Source organism: Gracilinanus agilis, chromosome 3 (genome assembly GCF_016433145.1).
Source record: "Gracilinanus agilis isolate LMUSP501 chromosome 3, AgileGrace, whole genome shotgun sequence".
NCBI classification, from domain to species: domain Eukaryota; kingdom Metazoa; phylum Chordata; class Mammalia; order Didelphimorphia; family Didelphidae; genus Gracilinanus; species Gracilinanus agilis.
Window position 1 is genome coordinate 72,122,507 of NC_058132.1, and position 17,212 is coordinate 72,139,718.

At 35.0% G+C, this 17,212-nt stretch overlaps 1 protein-coding gene across 1 annotated transcript in view; it reads left to right on the forward strand.

Annotated features, from left to right (window-relative positions):
• The window catches only part of FOXJ3 (forkhead box J3), a 167,534-nt gene that overhangs the window by 114,656 nt on the left and 35,666 nt on the right, over window positions 1–17,212 (forward strand). The window contains exon 6 of the mRNA XM_044667985.1: window positions 5,080–5,163. Coding sequence (XP_044523920.1) covers window positions 5,080–5,163 — 84 coding nt within the window. The remainder of the gene's footprint in view (window positions 1–5,079; window positions 5,164–17,212) is intronic.

The window sequence follows — 17,212 nt, forward strand, 5'->3', positions numbered from 1 at the left end:
GTGTGTGTGTGTGTGTGTGTGTGTGTGTGTGTGTGTGTGTGTGTGTGTGTTGATCAGACTTAAGCTTTAGGCATAGGCAGTTAAAAGTAAAGTATAGTGATGGTGAACCTTTTAGAGATGGAGTGCTGCATGCTGGCACCACCCCCTCACTCCTCCCCCAATCCATCTGTCCTGGACAGTGGAGGGAGGAAGCACTTGCATGGGGCTGCTGGGCAGAGAAGCAAGTGATGAGAGGTACGTATGGGGAGTAGCCCCAGTGTTCCACTCCCCTTGCAGCTACATGCCACACAATGAACTGTGCTTCACTCAAACCTAGCTCCTCTCCAACCCCTCCACAGGAATCACCTTTACCACAGACTCAATAGGCAGCATGTGAGGTACCCCATCCTGCACTCGGGCACATGAAGAAGGGGAAGGGAACACCTTGGTTCCCCGAGTCCCTCTGGCTTTCTGATAAAGAATTGGCAGGTGACTACAGGCATGCCCACAGAGAGGACTCTACATGCCCATTTTGGCATACTTTCCATAGGTTTGCCATCATGGGTCTAGTACAATGATGGGCAAACTACGGCCTGCGGGCCAGATGCAGCCCCTGAAATGTTCTATCTGGCTGCAGGACATTATTTCTAATCTGATGAGTACAATGAGTAGGATACAATACAATGAAACTTTGAAAGAGTTGCCTTAGAAACAGACTGAGAAATGAACATTTCCTTTTCTTTGGCCCCCTCTTTAAAAAGTTTGCCCATCACTAGTCTAGTAGATAAGAGTGCTGAGCTCTTTCTGGGAGTCAGAAAGACCCGAATTTATATCTGGTCTCTCAGACTTTAATAGCTATGTGACCCTAAGTAAATCACTTTACTTCTCTTTGCCTCAATTGCCTTATCTCAAAGCTGAGGATAATAATAGCAGGTGGCTCCCAAGATTGTTAGGCACAAATGAGGTAATAATTGTAAAGTGCTTAACATAGTGTCTGGCACATAGTAGGTGCTTAATAAATGCCCATTACCTTTCTTCCTTTAGAAATGATACTTTGTTAGCTGAATGAGGGATGAAGTAGAGAAGAGAATCAGTAGACATGTAGACCAGTTTGAAGACTTGCAATAGATAAAGTAAAAGTTGGTGAGGGCTTGAACTAGGGTTGTGGCTGTGTGAATGGAAAGAAGAGGATAGATATATGTAAAAAACATTGTCAAGATTGACTCTCTGGGGTGTGAGGAAGTGAGGAGTTAAGAATGATCCTGGTTGAATTGGAGAATAATGATACCCTTAATAATAACAGGAAAACTGGGAAAAGGTTTGGAAAGAGAGGAGAGAATAATAAATTCAAATACATTGAGTTTACAATGCCTATAAGATATTTAATTTGAGATGCCCAGGAAGAAGTTAGAAATGAATGGATGGTAGCTCAGCAGAGAGACTTAGGCTGGATATATATTAGTTTGGGAATCACAGATGATAGTTGAACCTGCATGGGCTAAAAAAAAGACCACCTATTCAAATTATAAACCTGGAGTCAGAAAGTGAGAGTAGAAGAGAGAAGTTTATTTCTTCTTTCTCATGAGAAAGAGCAGGTGACTAAGATAGGACAAATGCAATGGTTGGGTGCAACTACAAACATTATTTAGGTTCCTGACACAAGACCTGAGAGACCCACTCTAACTGACTTCCGTTTGTCTAGGGGCCAGGATTTATAATCTAGCTTGAAGTCTACCCCAGTTGGAAAATAGCAAGATTGATGGCATGCGCTCATAATTAGCCCCTACTTGGGAGGGAAAAGGTTAAGACTGTCAACCTAAATTTTCAAAGTTATGAAAAGATACTGAGGCAGCTGAGCTGAGTAATATAGTTTCCATTGCTTCTTGAGCTATGTCAGGATGTCCTTAGATAAGGGATACATAACTTTTGAAATAGCTTCTGGTGAAAGTAGAATAGTCAATCTTCCTAGAGCTCAGGTCTTACCATGTCATCTCTCTGCTTAGTAAATTCCAGTGGATCCCCATCACCTCCAGGATCAAATATAAAATCTTTTGTAATTTATTTGAAGTCTTTCATAACGTGATCTCCTCCTGCCTTTTCAATCTAATACTTTCCCTGGGTTCTTCCTCATACCCTGTTTCCTTCAAGATCAATTGACAATCATTTCTTGGATGTTCATCACACAAGACACTTCATCTCCTAGAAGGGTGGATCAATGGAATAGACTAGAGAGAAGTGACCTCAGCAAGCTAGTGTTCGATAAACCCAAAGATCCCAGCTTTTGGGAGAAGAACTCGCTATTTGACAAAAACTGCTGGGAAAATTAGAAAACAGAATGGCAGAAATTGGGTTTAAATCAATATCTCACTCCCTATATACCAAGATAAATTCAAAGTGGGTATATGATTTAAACATAAAGAGTGATGTTATAAGTAAATTAGATGAGCATGGAATAGTATACATGTCAGATCTATGGGGAAGGGAAGAATTTAAGACCAAGTAAGAGATAGAGAATATTACAAGATGTAAAATGAATAATTTTGATTACATTAAATTAAAAAGGTTTTGTACCAAAAAATCTAATGCAATCAAACTTAAAAGGGAAGCAACAAACTGGGGAAATTTTTTAAAAATAAATTTCTCTGACAGAGGTCTAATTTCTCAAATATACAAACAACTAAGTCAAATTCATAAGAAAGCAAATCATTCCCCAATTGACAAATGGTTAAGGGGATATGAATAGGCAGTTTTCAGATGAAGAAATCAAAACTCAATAATCATATGAAAAATGTTCTAAATCCCTCCTGATTAGAGAAATGCAAATCAGAATAACATTGAGGTACCATCTTATACCTATCAGAGTGGCCAATATGAAAGTTAAGAAAAATAATACATGTTGGAGGGGATGTGGCAAAATTGGGACACTAATGCATTGCTGGTGGAGTTGTGAATTGATTCAACTATTCTGTAAGGCAATTTGAAATTATGCCCAAAGGTCTTTAAAAGATTGCATGCCCTTTGATCCATCAATACCACTACTAGGTTTGCACTCTAAAGAGATTAAAAAAAAGTGAGAAAGAATCTATTTGTACAAAAATATATTTATAGCTGCAGTTTTTGTAGTGGCAAAAAATTGGAAACGGGGGCAATGTCCCTCAATTGGAGAATGGCTGAACAAATTGTACTATATGATGGTGATAGAATACTGTTGTGCTAAAAGGGATGATGAATTGATTGGATCATGCAGGTTTTTCCAGTTCTTATAGAAATCAATGATCCAGGACAATTCTGAGGCACTTATGAGGAAGAATTCTGTTCATATCTAGAGAAAGCACCATGGGAATAGAAACCCAGAAGAAAACATGATTTATCACTTGTTTATTTGGGTATATGTTTTGGGGTTTTGTTTTAAAAGATTGCTCTATTACAAAAATGAGTAATATGGAAATGGGTTTTGACTGATGGAAGGTGGGAAGGGAAGGTAATATGAATCATGTAACCATGGAAAAATTTTTAAAATGAAATTTAAAATAAATTTTTTAAAAAGATACTTTATCTCCTCACCCCAAAGATTTTCACCAGCTGTCCCACATGCCTGGAATTCTCTCCCTCTTCATGTTCACTTCCTGGATTCTCTGGCTTCTTTCATCTCTCAGCTAAAATTTCACTTCATACAAGAAGACATTACTGATTTGCCATAATTCTAGTGCCTTCCCTGTTCAGTTTTTCTCTTATTTCTCTTGTATCTCCTATTTATGTCTTATTCACACCTAATTCTTTATATATTCTTTCCTCCACTACACTGAATTTTTTGAAAGCTCTTTCTTTATATCCCCAGCAGTTAGCACAGCTCCTGGTATATAGTAGATGTTTAACTTGCTGATTTTGGAAAACCAATTCAGAATAATAAAACTTTTTTAAATCTGGAGGAAAAGGGAGCACTTTTAGCTTTGGAGAAGACAGTTTCAGCAAAGAATGGCCTTTGCACTGATCTGTTTAGTCAAACTTTCACTTGCCTATCATTTGAAGACCAATGGATTTAGCAAACTGAAGAAACATGTTGGGTTTTAGCAAGGTATGAGTAATAACAAGGAGTAATGGCTTCAAATGTTGGTGAGAGATGAATAATAAATAGATGAATCAATCATCCTTAGGGTAAATACTGTTTAGGGAAGTAATTCAAACTAAAACAGACAAGATAAACTAGGAGAATGGAGAGGCCTAAATACATTGGAGGTTGCAGTGTGGACCAAGAATAGATTTAGGTATAAGACCTAAGGAGAGACAGAAGAATAGAAGGTGATAAAGGAGCATGGAGGAGCAATGGCTCTGTGAGTTAGGTTGGGGTTAATTAAGATAGGAGAGGTTGTTGAAAGCTGTGTTGTCCTCAGGGAAAAGATAAGTTTTGCTTATTGGAAGTAGAAGAGATTAAATCAAAAAGACTACTTTGATAGAGTTTCTAAAGGGCAGATAGGGAAGGACTGACCAGAGTGTACTAAGAGCTGAAGAGGTTTCTGGCTGAACAGAATAGGGATGAGAAAGAATTTTTGAAAGAATATGCAGAGCTCTCATGGTATAAGATTTGCAAAGATTAGGGAATCAAGAAGCATTGAGCCTGTGATAGCCAAAGTTCAGGGAATACAGGCAGGTTTGGCAAAGACTTTTACTGTATCACCTCCAAGGTTCTAATGGATCTTTCAGAGTCTAGGGTATATTCAGTTCAGGACCTCAGTTGATGCCAGGTTTTTATGCTTGAGTCTAGCCTTTTTCTGTAGTCTGGTGGTTAATAGGAAGGGATGGGTCTTCTGGTTGTTAGTGACATTCAATCTTTATATTTAAGACAGTGTATAAAACTTTTACCCAGGCTCATCTAGCTATGTGGCTTTGGTATCCATAATTATTTCTTGATCAGTTAAAATAAAATATGAGAAACTTGTTGGAAAGACATGTAGGGTTTACAAATACTTCTTTTTTTGATGGTACATACTGCAGAAATTTTATTTTAGAGCAACTTTAGTACTTTTCATAAAAGTAATTATCTAATCTAATATACTTTTTGCTTTAATGTAATTTTAATCTTATTTTTTTTCCTACTTCTAGGGTTCTTATTGGGCAATAGACAACAACCCTAAGGAAGACACACTGCCTTCACGGCCAAAGAAGAGGGCAAGATCTGTAGAACGGGTAAAGCTCTGTCTTAGACTTATTACTTTGCTCATACAAATTAAAATATTGTTTTTCAGTTTTCACAAATGTGAATTTACTGAAGGCAGGATAATATAATCTGTAAAATTAAGGGGATTGGACTCTGAGGTTCTTTCTAGCACAATTCTTATATTGTTCTTTTTCCTTTTCTGTAGCACTTCACAAACAAACCACTTCTTTATATCCATCATTTCATTTGATGCTCACAGTAACCATATTAGGAAGTTAGGCAGAGATTATCCCTGTTTTACACATTAGGTAACTGAAGCAGAATTTGATAAATAACTTTTTTAGTCACCATAACTAGTTAGGGGAGGAATATGAAACTAACTCCTAAATCTTCTGGAATGATGAATGTTTTTGCTTTTTATTGTTTTACCAATTTAAGAAGATAGACTTTGCACAATAAAATCATTTCTTTTACTTTATCTGGTTACTGTAAATTTTCTAGAGTAAATAGCCCAGATTGCATACGAAATTCTTTATTCCTTTATTCTCTGTTTTAGTGTACAGATCTTTTAGAGATAGATTGTTCATTAAGTTATTCATTAAATTATTCTAATTCTTCAGTCCAATCTGGTGGTGGGCTAGGAACCAAAATTCAGGAGAGATGTTGGATAGAGGAACAGATTTTATTGCCTATTCCTAATTGAGAGACACTCTAACCTAGAGCTTCAGGACCTCAAAGTAAATTTAGTAGGAGATGAAGTGCCGCCTGACACATGATGGAAAGACAGCAGATTTAGAACCAAACGGCCTGGGTTTAGACCTTGTCTCTGTTGTTTACTATGTGAATCATCTTGGCCATGACACTTTTCCTATCTGGTATTTAATTTCTTCATTGGAAGTTATATTGCCATTGTTTTATGTGACTTAAGAAGTTAAAAACCTATATCCTTCCTAGCTAAAGATCTAGTTAACTTGCATTATCATTTGCACTCCTTCTCTGACAGCTAGTAGCTTGCATAGTACCACCTGATTGGTTGATTAAAATCAAATCTGACATGGTAAAGACTTACACATGCTCAAATTAGCTTTTTAGAATTTAGCAGCTGGGACAACAGATTTTGACCAAACTATCCTAGAAATGCATTAACTCTGAATACAAATAGACATTATTTTTTTTTAATCAATGTGTGAAATTTTGAATTAATTAAAAAACTACAAAATAGCTTTTACTATTTCATAATATTTGTATTGTTACAAGTTTGTTACTGAGGCAGGTAGGTGGTTTAGTGGATATAATATTAAGTCTGTATTTGGAAAGACTTGAATTCAAAATTCAATTTCATACTTAGGATCTCTGTATGCCTGGGCAGGTAACTCCACCTCTGTTTCAGTTCTTATTCTTTTTTTTTTCTTATTCTTTAAAATAAGGATAATAGCATTTGTCTCATGTGATTATTATGAGAATAAAATGAAAATATTAAGTGCTTTGCAAATCTGAAAGTGCTATATAAATGTTAGCTACTATTATTTGAATAAGTTTATGGAATAATATTTTGTAAATTCTAAATTGGACCAAGCGTCATTTTAACTAAAATTATGTCTAAGACACAAAACATTGGCATATTTCTTAGAAGTTATGTCCCTAATGTTGTTTTTCTTTCTTTCTCTCTTTTTCTCTTTGTAGTTCTTAGAACATTTTTTTTTCCTTCAATTCTAACCGATACTGATTGAAAACCATTTAACTCTTATAGCATCAGTGCTCTCTTATGTTTTTATCACAACCTCTTTATAGGATATCATGTACAAATCTTCCTTGTGGGAATGCATTACTAATTTACAATGGAAATGAATAAGAAACAGAAATCAGAATGCAAAATTTTACTTTCCAACCTTATCAGAGATTTTTCCTCTTTTTGTATATTTCTCTCTCAGGCAAAAAAATTGATTTAAAAAAATGTAATAAATACTTCATCACTGTTAGAAAGTTGACGTAGCCAACAAAATTCTTTTTAGCCAAAGTAATCGTGAAGAGACTCTTTGTTGAAGTATAGAGCAGTTGCAATTTATGTTGGTGAAGTGGGCGTCTTCACCAATAGAACCATTGGATGCTTTAAGTAGTAAAGTAATAAATAACGTAACTTACTTAATGCATTTATTTGTTGTCTGCCTTCTGGATTTATCCACAAATACTCTCGAAATAATTTGCCTTTACTTAGCTCTTATCAAAGTTTCTCAGAGCTCATTTTCTACTCAATTTTATGTTTGTATGTTCTTTTTTTTTTAAATGCTCATAATCTTTTATCTTTTTCCTTTATAGTATAGAATACTGAATCTTTGTCACCTCTGGGTGCCATCTGTCTACTTATCAAAGGGATTAAACATTTACTGGCTACAATTGTTTCAGGGATCTTCTAGGCTTTTTATTGTGTCCATTTGATTTGTATTGTTTGAACTTTTCTAAAAATATCATAATAGTGTTATCAGTTGTATCTGTTTCCCATCTACCAGAGTTGGTAGTTGGTTTAAAGTGGTCTAATTGGAGCTGTTAAAATTATACAGAAAAATCATCTCATTTTTATCTCCTGGTTTTGTGAACTTTGTGTTTGCTCTGACCATCCAGAAATCATGCATTTTTGACTTGGATAAGTGATCCTTATATAAATACCTTTATAACTAGTTACTATTAGAGTATATAATCGGTTTTCATTTTTAATTCCATTTGTTCTTCATATCTAACTTTTCCTGCCTCTTTTTGAAGATGTTTACCAAGTTTCTTACTCTTTGATCCTAGACTATATTTTCAACAAAGCATAAAAGGAAAATTCCTTTATTCTCTGTTTTAGGGTACAGATCTTCTAGAGACAGATTATTCATTAAGTTATTCTAATTCTAAAGGTCTCTCCTTTGAAAAATCAAAGGGAAAGATATCCATCCTGCCTTTGAAAATCTCTCACCAAAGCCATGTCCACTCACAGTTTGTAATAACAATTTATAATATTCTCACTGTTAAAAATTTAGTTAATGATTTCGACTCCCTGAGAACAGTAGTTACTCAGCTGTTGGTCTACTATCCTGGAGAATCATTTTCCTAAAATTTTCAGTCTCTTTTTAACTATCCCCTCTAAGAATTCTTATTTTCTCTTATTTGAATTAATCTAATTAATAATCACCAGCTGGATCAAGCAACTCCCTTCAGAATTTGGGTTGGTTTTTAATAGGAATGATATAAAAATATTTCTTGTAAAATGTTGTTTTCAAATTGATTGTTAAAGAAAAATTGATAATGGTCTCTCATTCATATTAGACCAAAGACTTCAAAGTAATGTTCCAATACTTTAATTTGTACACTAAAGAGAGGATCTAGATCTAGGGGGATGGATATCAATAGTTTTTGCTATTTTCCCCTACTTACTTCCTATTGAAGTCACTGAATTTTAAAAGATATGTTGCCTAAATTTAGAGATTTTCATCATGTCCTCATAGAAATTTTCTATTTTATCTTCTACAACTGACTCTTTTTTGTGTTTTAAGATGTAATTATCTTCACAGTCATTCTAAATCCTTATGACCTACACTCTCACACATGCGTTTGCAGTTTTCTTACAGCCTGTCTTTCCCATATACTGTTAGTCCAGTGACACTCAAAGTTCCTTGTAATTCTTTAAACAAGACATTCCATCTCTTCTATGTTACGAAAAATGATAAAGATTGATATAAATATAGAAATTAGTATTTTAATTAAAGCCATGGCCATGCTGGTAAAATATATATATAAGACCGCACCTGTAAGTATTCAAACTGCCACCTCAACCATTTTACCTTTCGTATCCTTCCCGCGCCTGCTAGCTAAGAGACCAGTTCAAAGTCACTTCCCCCTATTTAAAGCTGTCCCTCACCTTGAATACATAATCCAAAACAGGAAACCCGTTGGACCACGGGAAATGTAGTTTTTTAGGTCCCTACGTGTCCATAGAAAATAAATATGTATATTTAAATGGCATATCCCAAATTCCAGTTTTACACCGCTTTGGGCATAATGCTTTCCTTCCTTCATTTCTCCCTCCTGACTTCCCTAGCCTCCTTCAGGCCCTAGCCAGAATCTCACCTTTGATAGTTTATAGTCTTCTTTAAACTAACACCTTCCTTCTATTGGTTATTTATTTATCCTGTATGTAGCTCATCTGTACAGGTTGTTTTTTGTTTTTTTTTTTTTAATGTTATCTCCCCTACTAGATTATGAACACTTTGAAGGCTGGAAACTGCCTTTTGTGTTTTGGGGTATCCCCAGAACTTGGCACAATATCTGGCACATAATAGATGCTTAATAAATGCCTACTGACTGATTGTCCCTTGAAATTGCCCCTTGTTACTTTTTTGACATTTATTTAAAAATTTTAAAATAAATTTCCACATAAGTTTCCCAGAGTTACTCTTGTTACTTTTGAGAGTACAATGAAACCAATTCATTTTGTCTTCTCCAGACAGAACCTCTGCACCTTCTGATATTTTTACAGGGATCTCTCTTTACTTATTGACAGTGATAGTGGAACCAAGCTTGAACTCTTTACCATATTTAAACTTTTGGTACCATAATGAAGAAGTGGAAATAGCACTTAAATTACTAAGAATGGCTATACCTGACCACACACACACAAATATGTACATATAAGAAATCCATATTGATGGTAGCAAAATCTCAAAATTGGAAAGAACAAAGATTTTACAAATGGTTTTTTTATCATTTGTGATGGTAGAAGGTTTATATACCTTACTTCTCAGCTTTATACATTTTTTATGGAAATAGCCTATGTGTGCATTGAAGGTTTCTTCAGTAAAAATAAAAGAATATATATATATATATATATGTATATATATATATAGGCTTTTGCAGATGCAGGGGGCCAAGTCTTTCCAATTGGAAGACTATGAAGTGAATAAAGTACAAGATTGGATACTGTTCACTCTGGTTACTGTTTCAATTTGACTCAGTTTAAAAACCATTAAATGCCTATTTCCCAAAGCAATCTATATAAAAAGACAAAAACAACCATTCCTACCTTCCAAGAACTTACATTTTTCTAGGATGGTATGCATGTATAGGATGGGGTGACATGTACAAAAGTTAGTACAAAGTATATGAAATAATACAGAGAAAGAGAGAGCACATGCTAATAAATGGAGGCATCAGGAAGAATGTTGTGTAGGTGATACCTGTGCTGTCTTTGGAAGGAATTCACAGATTCTCTGAGGTGGAGGTGAGGTGACATGAAGAAGCACATCCCAGACATGGGAACATGAGAACATCTTTGGAGAGAAAAAGAATTGGGTGGAGTAAAACTAAAAAAATAGATGAGAATTGTATTTTTGTCATTTAAATGCTGGACTGAGATTTTTGTATTCTGATCTCCTGAATGTTTCTTTTGCATAGCAGTTTGACATGGCTGGACCTATGACTTTTTGTACTTGACTTTATAGAATAAAATGCAACATTTCAAAATTAATAAAACTTCATGCAGGCATATTAATAGATATTTGTTTTCTTCAGTGATCTATCTTCTGAATATTAATATTAAATGAAGTGTTGAAGAGTGAGTTCCTTCCCCAAGGTATTCCCTAGTATTGTGGAAAATGTCCTGCAAAAGGTTTGAATAAAAGGAGTTAATATGGATTAGGGAAAGGAGTTTCGCTAAATGTTTCTGTTTACAGATGACATAATTTTAAATGCATCAGATATCTCATGAAATCTCATTAAAATCCATAGTACTACAAAGAGAAAGGACTAATTATGTACAGTGGGGAAAAAAGTGTGAAAAATATTACCCAGATTGCATGGGACTATGATATGATAAGATATGATGTTCTACCAGTTTATTGTTAAATCTTATATAAACACTGCAGACAGACAATGAGTTATGCTGAGAATTTGATAAACTGAGGAAATTGGGGCAGGATTTTAGAATTTATGTAGTACTTTCAGAGATTACAGACTGCAAAGTCCACCTTTGATCTAAGACTCTTAAGTGATGTTAAAAACCTTTGAATTATAGAATGTAACTACTTTAGAAGACGACAAATTACAAACCTCTTGAGATGCAATGAAAAAGATGTATGATAGATACGTGTAAAGTTGTTAAGTGTATTATCAATATCAAAGGATGTGGGATGGTCGAAAGGTGAGAATAAGAACCAAACTGATGGACAGCTGGAATGGTATATTAGTATCCTTCCATAGTGCCTTAGTAATGGTGCTTAGTAATGCTTATCAATTGATTGAACAAGAAGAATTATAATCTGTAGTATAGAAAAGCATCAAAGAAAATTTATTTTTTGTGTTATGGTTTCACTAGATATCTGTACTTGTCAGTATGGGACAAATCCAATAAATAATTTAGCTAGCAGTACTTAGTACACATTTACTATGTCCAGAGGCTCCATATTCTCCTAATAGGAAAGGAGAAAATGGGGTCCTTGCCTTTAAAGTAAATTTGACCTCTGTCTTAGGAATAATTGTAATTGTTGGGGGGAATAAATAGATTCAATTTAGTACCCATAATCAGGGGTGCACAAAGTCCTTAACTAGTCACTGTATTAGATGGTTTTGCTCTGATTGTAATTCTGTAGTTAAAAAAATTTTTTTTTCCTTCTTTGATGAAAAGTCTTTTGATAGCAGCTTGAAGGATTATAATTGCAGATCATTGTATTTTGGGAGAGTAGTTCCATACTTTTAGTGCTGAATTATCACAAAATAAAGTTGAAAATGTCCTTGTTGTATCTGGAGTCATGCTTAGAACTCTGCTCTGGATCCCTAGAAGACTCATCCCCTCCTTCTGTTTCCTTAAATAGAGAATGAAGATGTTACTGGATATTTTCATTTAGTTCTGGTTTAAATATTGTCTGATCAGATTGGAGATCTCATTTTAGGTAAAATATTGACAAATTTAAGCATATTAAGAGGCAGATGACTACAACAGGGATGTTGGGATGGGAGGCAGGGATCAGAGACCAGTCTATTAAAGGATCAGTTGTAAGAATTGCAATTCTTTTCCCCTTTTCTCCAGTTCCAGTTCTGCCTATACCCTTTCCATCATATTTTCTATAATTAACAAATTTCTTTTTATCTTAAAATATTTCCTTTCTTCCATCTGCTATTATTCACTGAGATTTAATTTCTTCCAGATGACAGTGCATCCCTGGCCATCCTTTATCCATCCAATCATCCAATAGTGATTGTACTTCCACTTAGTTTTCTTTGCTCACTGATTGTGGTGTTCCCTAGTGCCACTTCCAATGACTTTCTGTACCAACATTATTCAGCATCCTTTTCTCTTTTTAGATTTAAACTATCCAAATTCATTATCCAACTCAGATCCTGGAGTCTGTTATCTTTTGACACCCACTATTTTCTCCTTCCTTCCTTCCTCATTGGCTGAATTATTTACCTGACTCCCTGCCTTTCAACCTAGTTCTCTACTTCATAGTTAGGGAATTTCAAAATACATTGATGCTTAGGTAACTTCATTAGCAAGCACCTAATAAATGAATTTCTTTAATCTACTCAGATCTCATGATCTATTCCTTCACTCCACCTCAGCTACACAAAAAGGTTATAGCTTTGATCTTGGACCCCACATGTGCCACTTTTATGTTGGGGAACATTAGAATACATTTATCAGATCATAATCTTTTATCATTTCATCTTTCCCTATGGTTTACAACCTCCAACCTGTTTCTTTGTCCTCACTATGGTCTCTGTTTCTCAGTTCTTTTCTAGGCATTTTACCCCTGTATTGGCTACACTCTCATTTCATCAGTATCTTAACCCCTGTTGAATCATCTCCATTCTCTGTGATCTTGCATCTCTCTTCTGCTTCTCCGCTAAACCCCTGGAGCAAGCCATCTATACTTGGGATCTCTATTTCCTTTCATTTCAATTCCTTCTAAATTCTCAATAGTCTGGTGTATGACCTCATCTTTAACAGAAACTGCCCTCGCCCATTGCTATTGCCAGTGATATCTTAATTGCCATACATTGTGTTCCTTTGTAAATTCCTATCTTAACCTCTCTTCAGCTTTAGTTAGTGTTGTCACCCTTTCTTTCTAGAAACTCTTTTCAAGGTTTTTTGTGACTTTTTTGGTTCCACACTTGCCTCTTTTTCTGGAGGATTTTTATACAAGTCAAGCCTAATAACTATGGGAGTTCAAGACTTTGTCTTGGACAGCCAACTCTCTTCTCTTTACTGTCTCATTTGGTTATTTCATCAATTTCCATAGGTTCTATGCATATAAATATCAGTTCTATTTATTTGTCCCTAATCTCTTCTGAGCATCAGTCATGTATTGCCATTTTAACATCTCAAACTTGATGTTAGGTAGGCATCATAAACTCAAGACAGGGTGTAATTCAGTGATTCTTAATGCATGGTCTGGAGACTCCTTAGATTCCCTGAGATTGCTTTCAGGGGTCCTTGAAATCAAAACTATTTTTGTAATAATACTAAGACATTCTAGTTTCTGATGGCAAATATTGATAGGTGTAACTCATATATAAAAATGTCCTGAGTCCAAAAATTTTGAGAACCTCTAATCTAGAGAAATAAATATTTTAGGTTTATCTGTTTCTTAGTCCTCCATATTATTTTCTTTCTTCCCAGTCTACCACTATTTCCCTTCCCCACCTCCTGTCTCTTTCTCCATTAACTGTGATATGGAATATTTTTAAAACATCATTTAATAAAGTTATTCTTAATTTTAAATATAATCTAAATATCTTTCTTGTGTCTCAGAGGAGCAGAATGTCACTAAATTAAGCTATGCTTTACTTAATTAAGTTTGTGAATGAGGATTATTGGGGTTGTATTTCCATTTTTTCCTGCAAGCAAGTAAACCCTGATAGAAAATTTGTTGTCAAGGTTGTTTCAGTCATATCCCATTAGAGATTTTCTTGGCAAAGATATTGGAGTGGTTTACCATTTCCTTCTCCAGCTCATTTTTTATATTAGGCATTGAAATAAGAGTTAAATCGGTGACTTGCCCAGCTAGTAAGTGATTGAGTTTGGATTTGAGTTCAGGAAGATGTATCTTCCTGGTTTCAGGCTCAGTATTCTAGCCACTGTGTTAGGAGCCCTTGATAGAAAATAAGATTCACCGTTTCTATATCTGCATGTACAACTGGAAGCTGTAATTATTTATTAGGTTGAGATGATTCTACAGTGTGATTATGAATGACTCATTTTGTTTCCTAGTTTTCAGTGCTTTTTCTTACCTTTGATTATCATGTATATCTGTGTTTGGTGACATAGCTCTTCTCCTAACCTCTCAGTAGAATAGAAGCACCTTGAGAGCAAGAACTATATCTTTTCTTGTTTTTATTCATTTGTATTCCTGATTCCGAATAATAGTGACAGCTCACATTTATGTAGTGCATTAAGATCAGCAAAGCACTTTATGATATTTCTTTGGATCCTTATAACAACAATAACCTTGCCAAGTATATGTTCAATTTTACAGATATGTATAAATACTTAATGGATTGGATTAATAACTAAGTTACATATCTTAGTGTTATTGAGGAGAAGGGAAAGGTCTAGTCTAATGAGCAAAGCCATAATTTTCTAAGAAAGTTTCATAAAGGAAATTAATCATGAGCAGATTGGTAAATGATGATTATTATATATAGAGAAAGTGGGATATTCATGATGAGAAGAAAAGACATAGGTGATGAAATGGAAAAGTACAGTATTACAACTCTTCAGCCTCAATGTAGAACACTGTCTAGAATTCTAGAAATAAAGAAATCTGTGAATATGATACCAGTAACCTAGGAAGCAGAAGGGGGAAGTATATTCAGAGATCTCTTCATTCTTTGATTCAGCACATACTTATTAAACCACTTACTCTGAATAAAACTGTATACTAGCTGCCGAGTTAGTTACAGAGATTAATAACAAGATCACTTTTTAAGGAGTTGACAATCTAATTTATAAATTACTGCTCCACAAAATATCTGTTTATAAGTACAGAAAGTTAGAGTTCAGAGAATAGAAGCAAGAAGTTTGTGGAAAAGGTGTTTTTGATTTATGGAAAGTTCTTGAACTTCTTTAGAGCAATCTTTTGTAGTTAAGTAGCTGTAGGTATAGCAGTTACTCTCTTCCTCATGGAAGAGGAATTGTAAAGATCAATGAGAAATAATATATGTAAAACACTTAGTAAGCCATACAACGCTATATGAAGGTCTACTGCTGGATTTATTTTTATTCCAAGATCAGTCAAATCCTGGATATGCCAGGTGCCATGGCAACCTTTTCTTCATCATTTTACCCTATATTATAGAGGGTTTTTTTTTTTTTTTTGGAAATGTAATACTTCAGTGCCAGAAGATTAGTGGTATTGTTGATCTATGTATTCTCTGTTCCAGTGCAGATCATAGGTCCTCCTTCTCTTGGTACATGACATTTCATGAGCTATTGTGACCAAAAATATTTTTCCACTGTTTACTAATATCATGATGATATCCCTCTCCAAACATAGCAAGGCTGGTACTCAGGCAGTAGACATAGTATTGCTGGTCTTTGCTGGTTCTCTATAGGCATTCCTTCTTTACTTGAAAAAAATTACCAGATGTTTTAGGCTTCTACTGTAACCTCAAAGAACCCAGGTTTACCTCCATACCACAGAGAGAACCTAGAAGAGGATATTCATGGAAGATAGAGCTTCTGTATTTGATTTAGTAAATATGTTACCAAGGAGACTTAACTTGTTCTTTGGACCTTTTTTGTTTTTATTTTTTTTAAACCCTTACTTTCTGTCTTGGAGTCAACTATGTATTGACTCCAAGGCAGAAGAGTGGTAAGGGTAGGCAATGGGAGTCAAGTGACTTGCCCAGGCTCACACATCTGGGAAGTGTCTGAGGCCAGATTTGAACCTAGGACCTCCCGTCTCTAGGCCTGGCTCTCAATCTACTGAGCTACCCAGCTGCCCCACCTTTGGACCTTTTTTAGAAGTTTCATGTACTTTAATCTGAGCCTTAACACAGAATTACAAACTAGTGACCAATATCAATATACAACTTTCCTTTTTCCTCTTTCCTCCTACCCCCCATTTTTTGGGTAGCTAAAAAAAATCCACCTGGCATCTAAATTTCAAAGCTGGAAAATTTATAGTGCCCCAATTTATATTTTGCCTGTTCTTTATCACCTGTGCAAAAGAGCCATCACAAAGTTCCATAAAATAAAATCATCTCTTAATAATACTAAAGCTACTTCATATTTGTTAGTAAGAAGACACTATAAAATAGGTTATTCCATTTACCTTCTGATCTAATTCTTAAAGAGAACAAGATTTCTGAAATAAAGAGATCCAAGTTTGACTTTAGTTTTGTCACTTTAATAACTGGGTGGTCTTAGGAAAGTTATTTAACCTTTCTGGTACTGAGTTTCCCCAACTTTGAAATGAAGTGGTCATTCTTTGTTACCTCTAGGGTTCTTTATAATTCTGAAATCCCTTGATCTTAAAGATCCCCACAGAACCTTTGTATATAGTAGGTATTCAGTAATGAGTGCATTTGATTCTAACAATAACCTTCTACATTTATGTACTGCTTAATAAGTATTTGCTAAATTGAGCAAAATTAGATCAAATGCTGTCTCAACTGGTAGAAAAACCCAACTTTTCTAATATGTATTTCTATGGCATAACCAGAATGTGCCTATTTGAGGCTCCAGGGAAAGCACCCCAAACCCCTTTTTAAAAAACACTTATCTTCTGTCTTAGAATTGACACTAAGAATGGGTTCCATGGTAGAAGAGTGGTTAAAGACCTAGACAATGGGGCTTAAATGACTTGCCCAAGGTCACATAGCTAGGAAGTGTCTGGGGCCAAATTTTGAACACAGGACCTCCCATCTCCAGGTTTGATTCTCTGTGCACTTGAACTAACCTACCTGACCCCACATAGCCCTGTTTTATATGTATATGTCTTCAACACTCAAGATAATGATAAGTAAAATACATTAAAAGCATCTGCTTTTTATATCAGCATATACCACAACCTATTTTCAAGTTAATATTGGTTGGGTGATAAC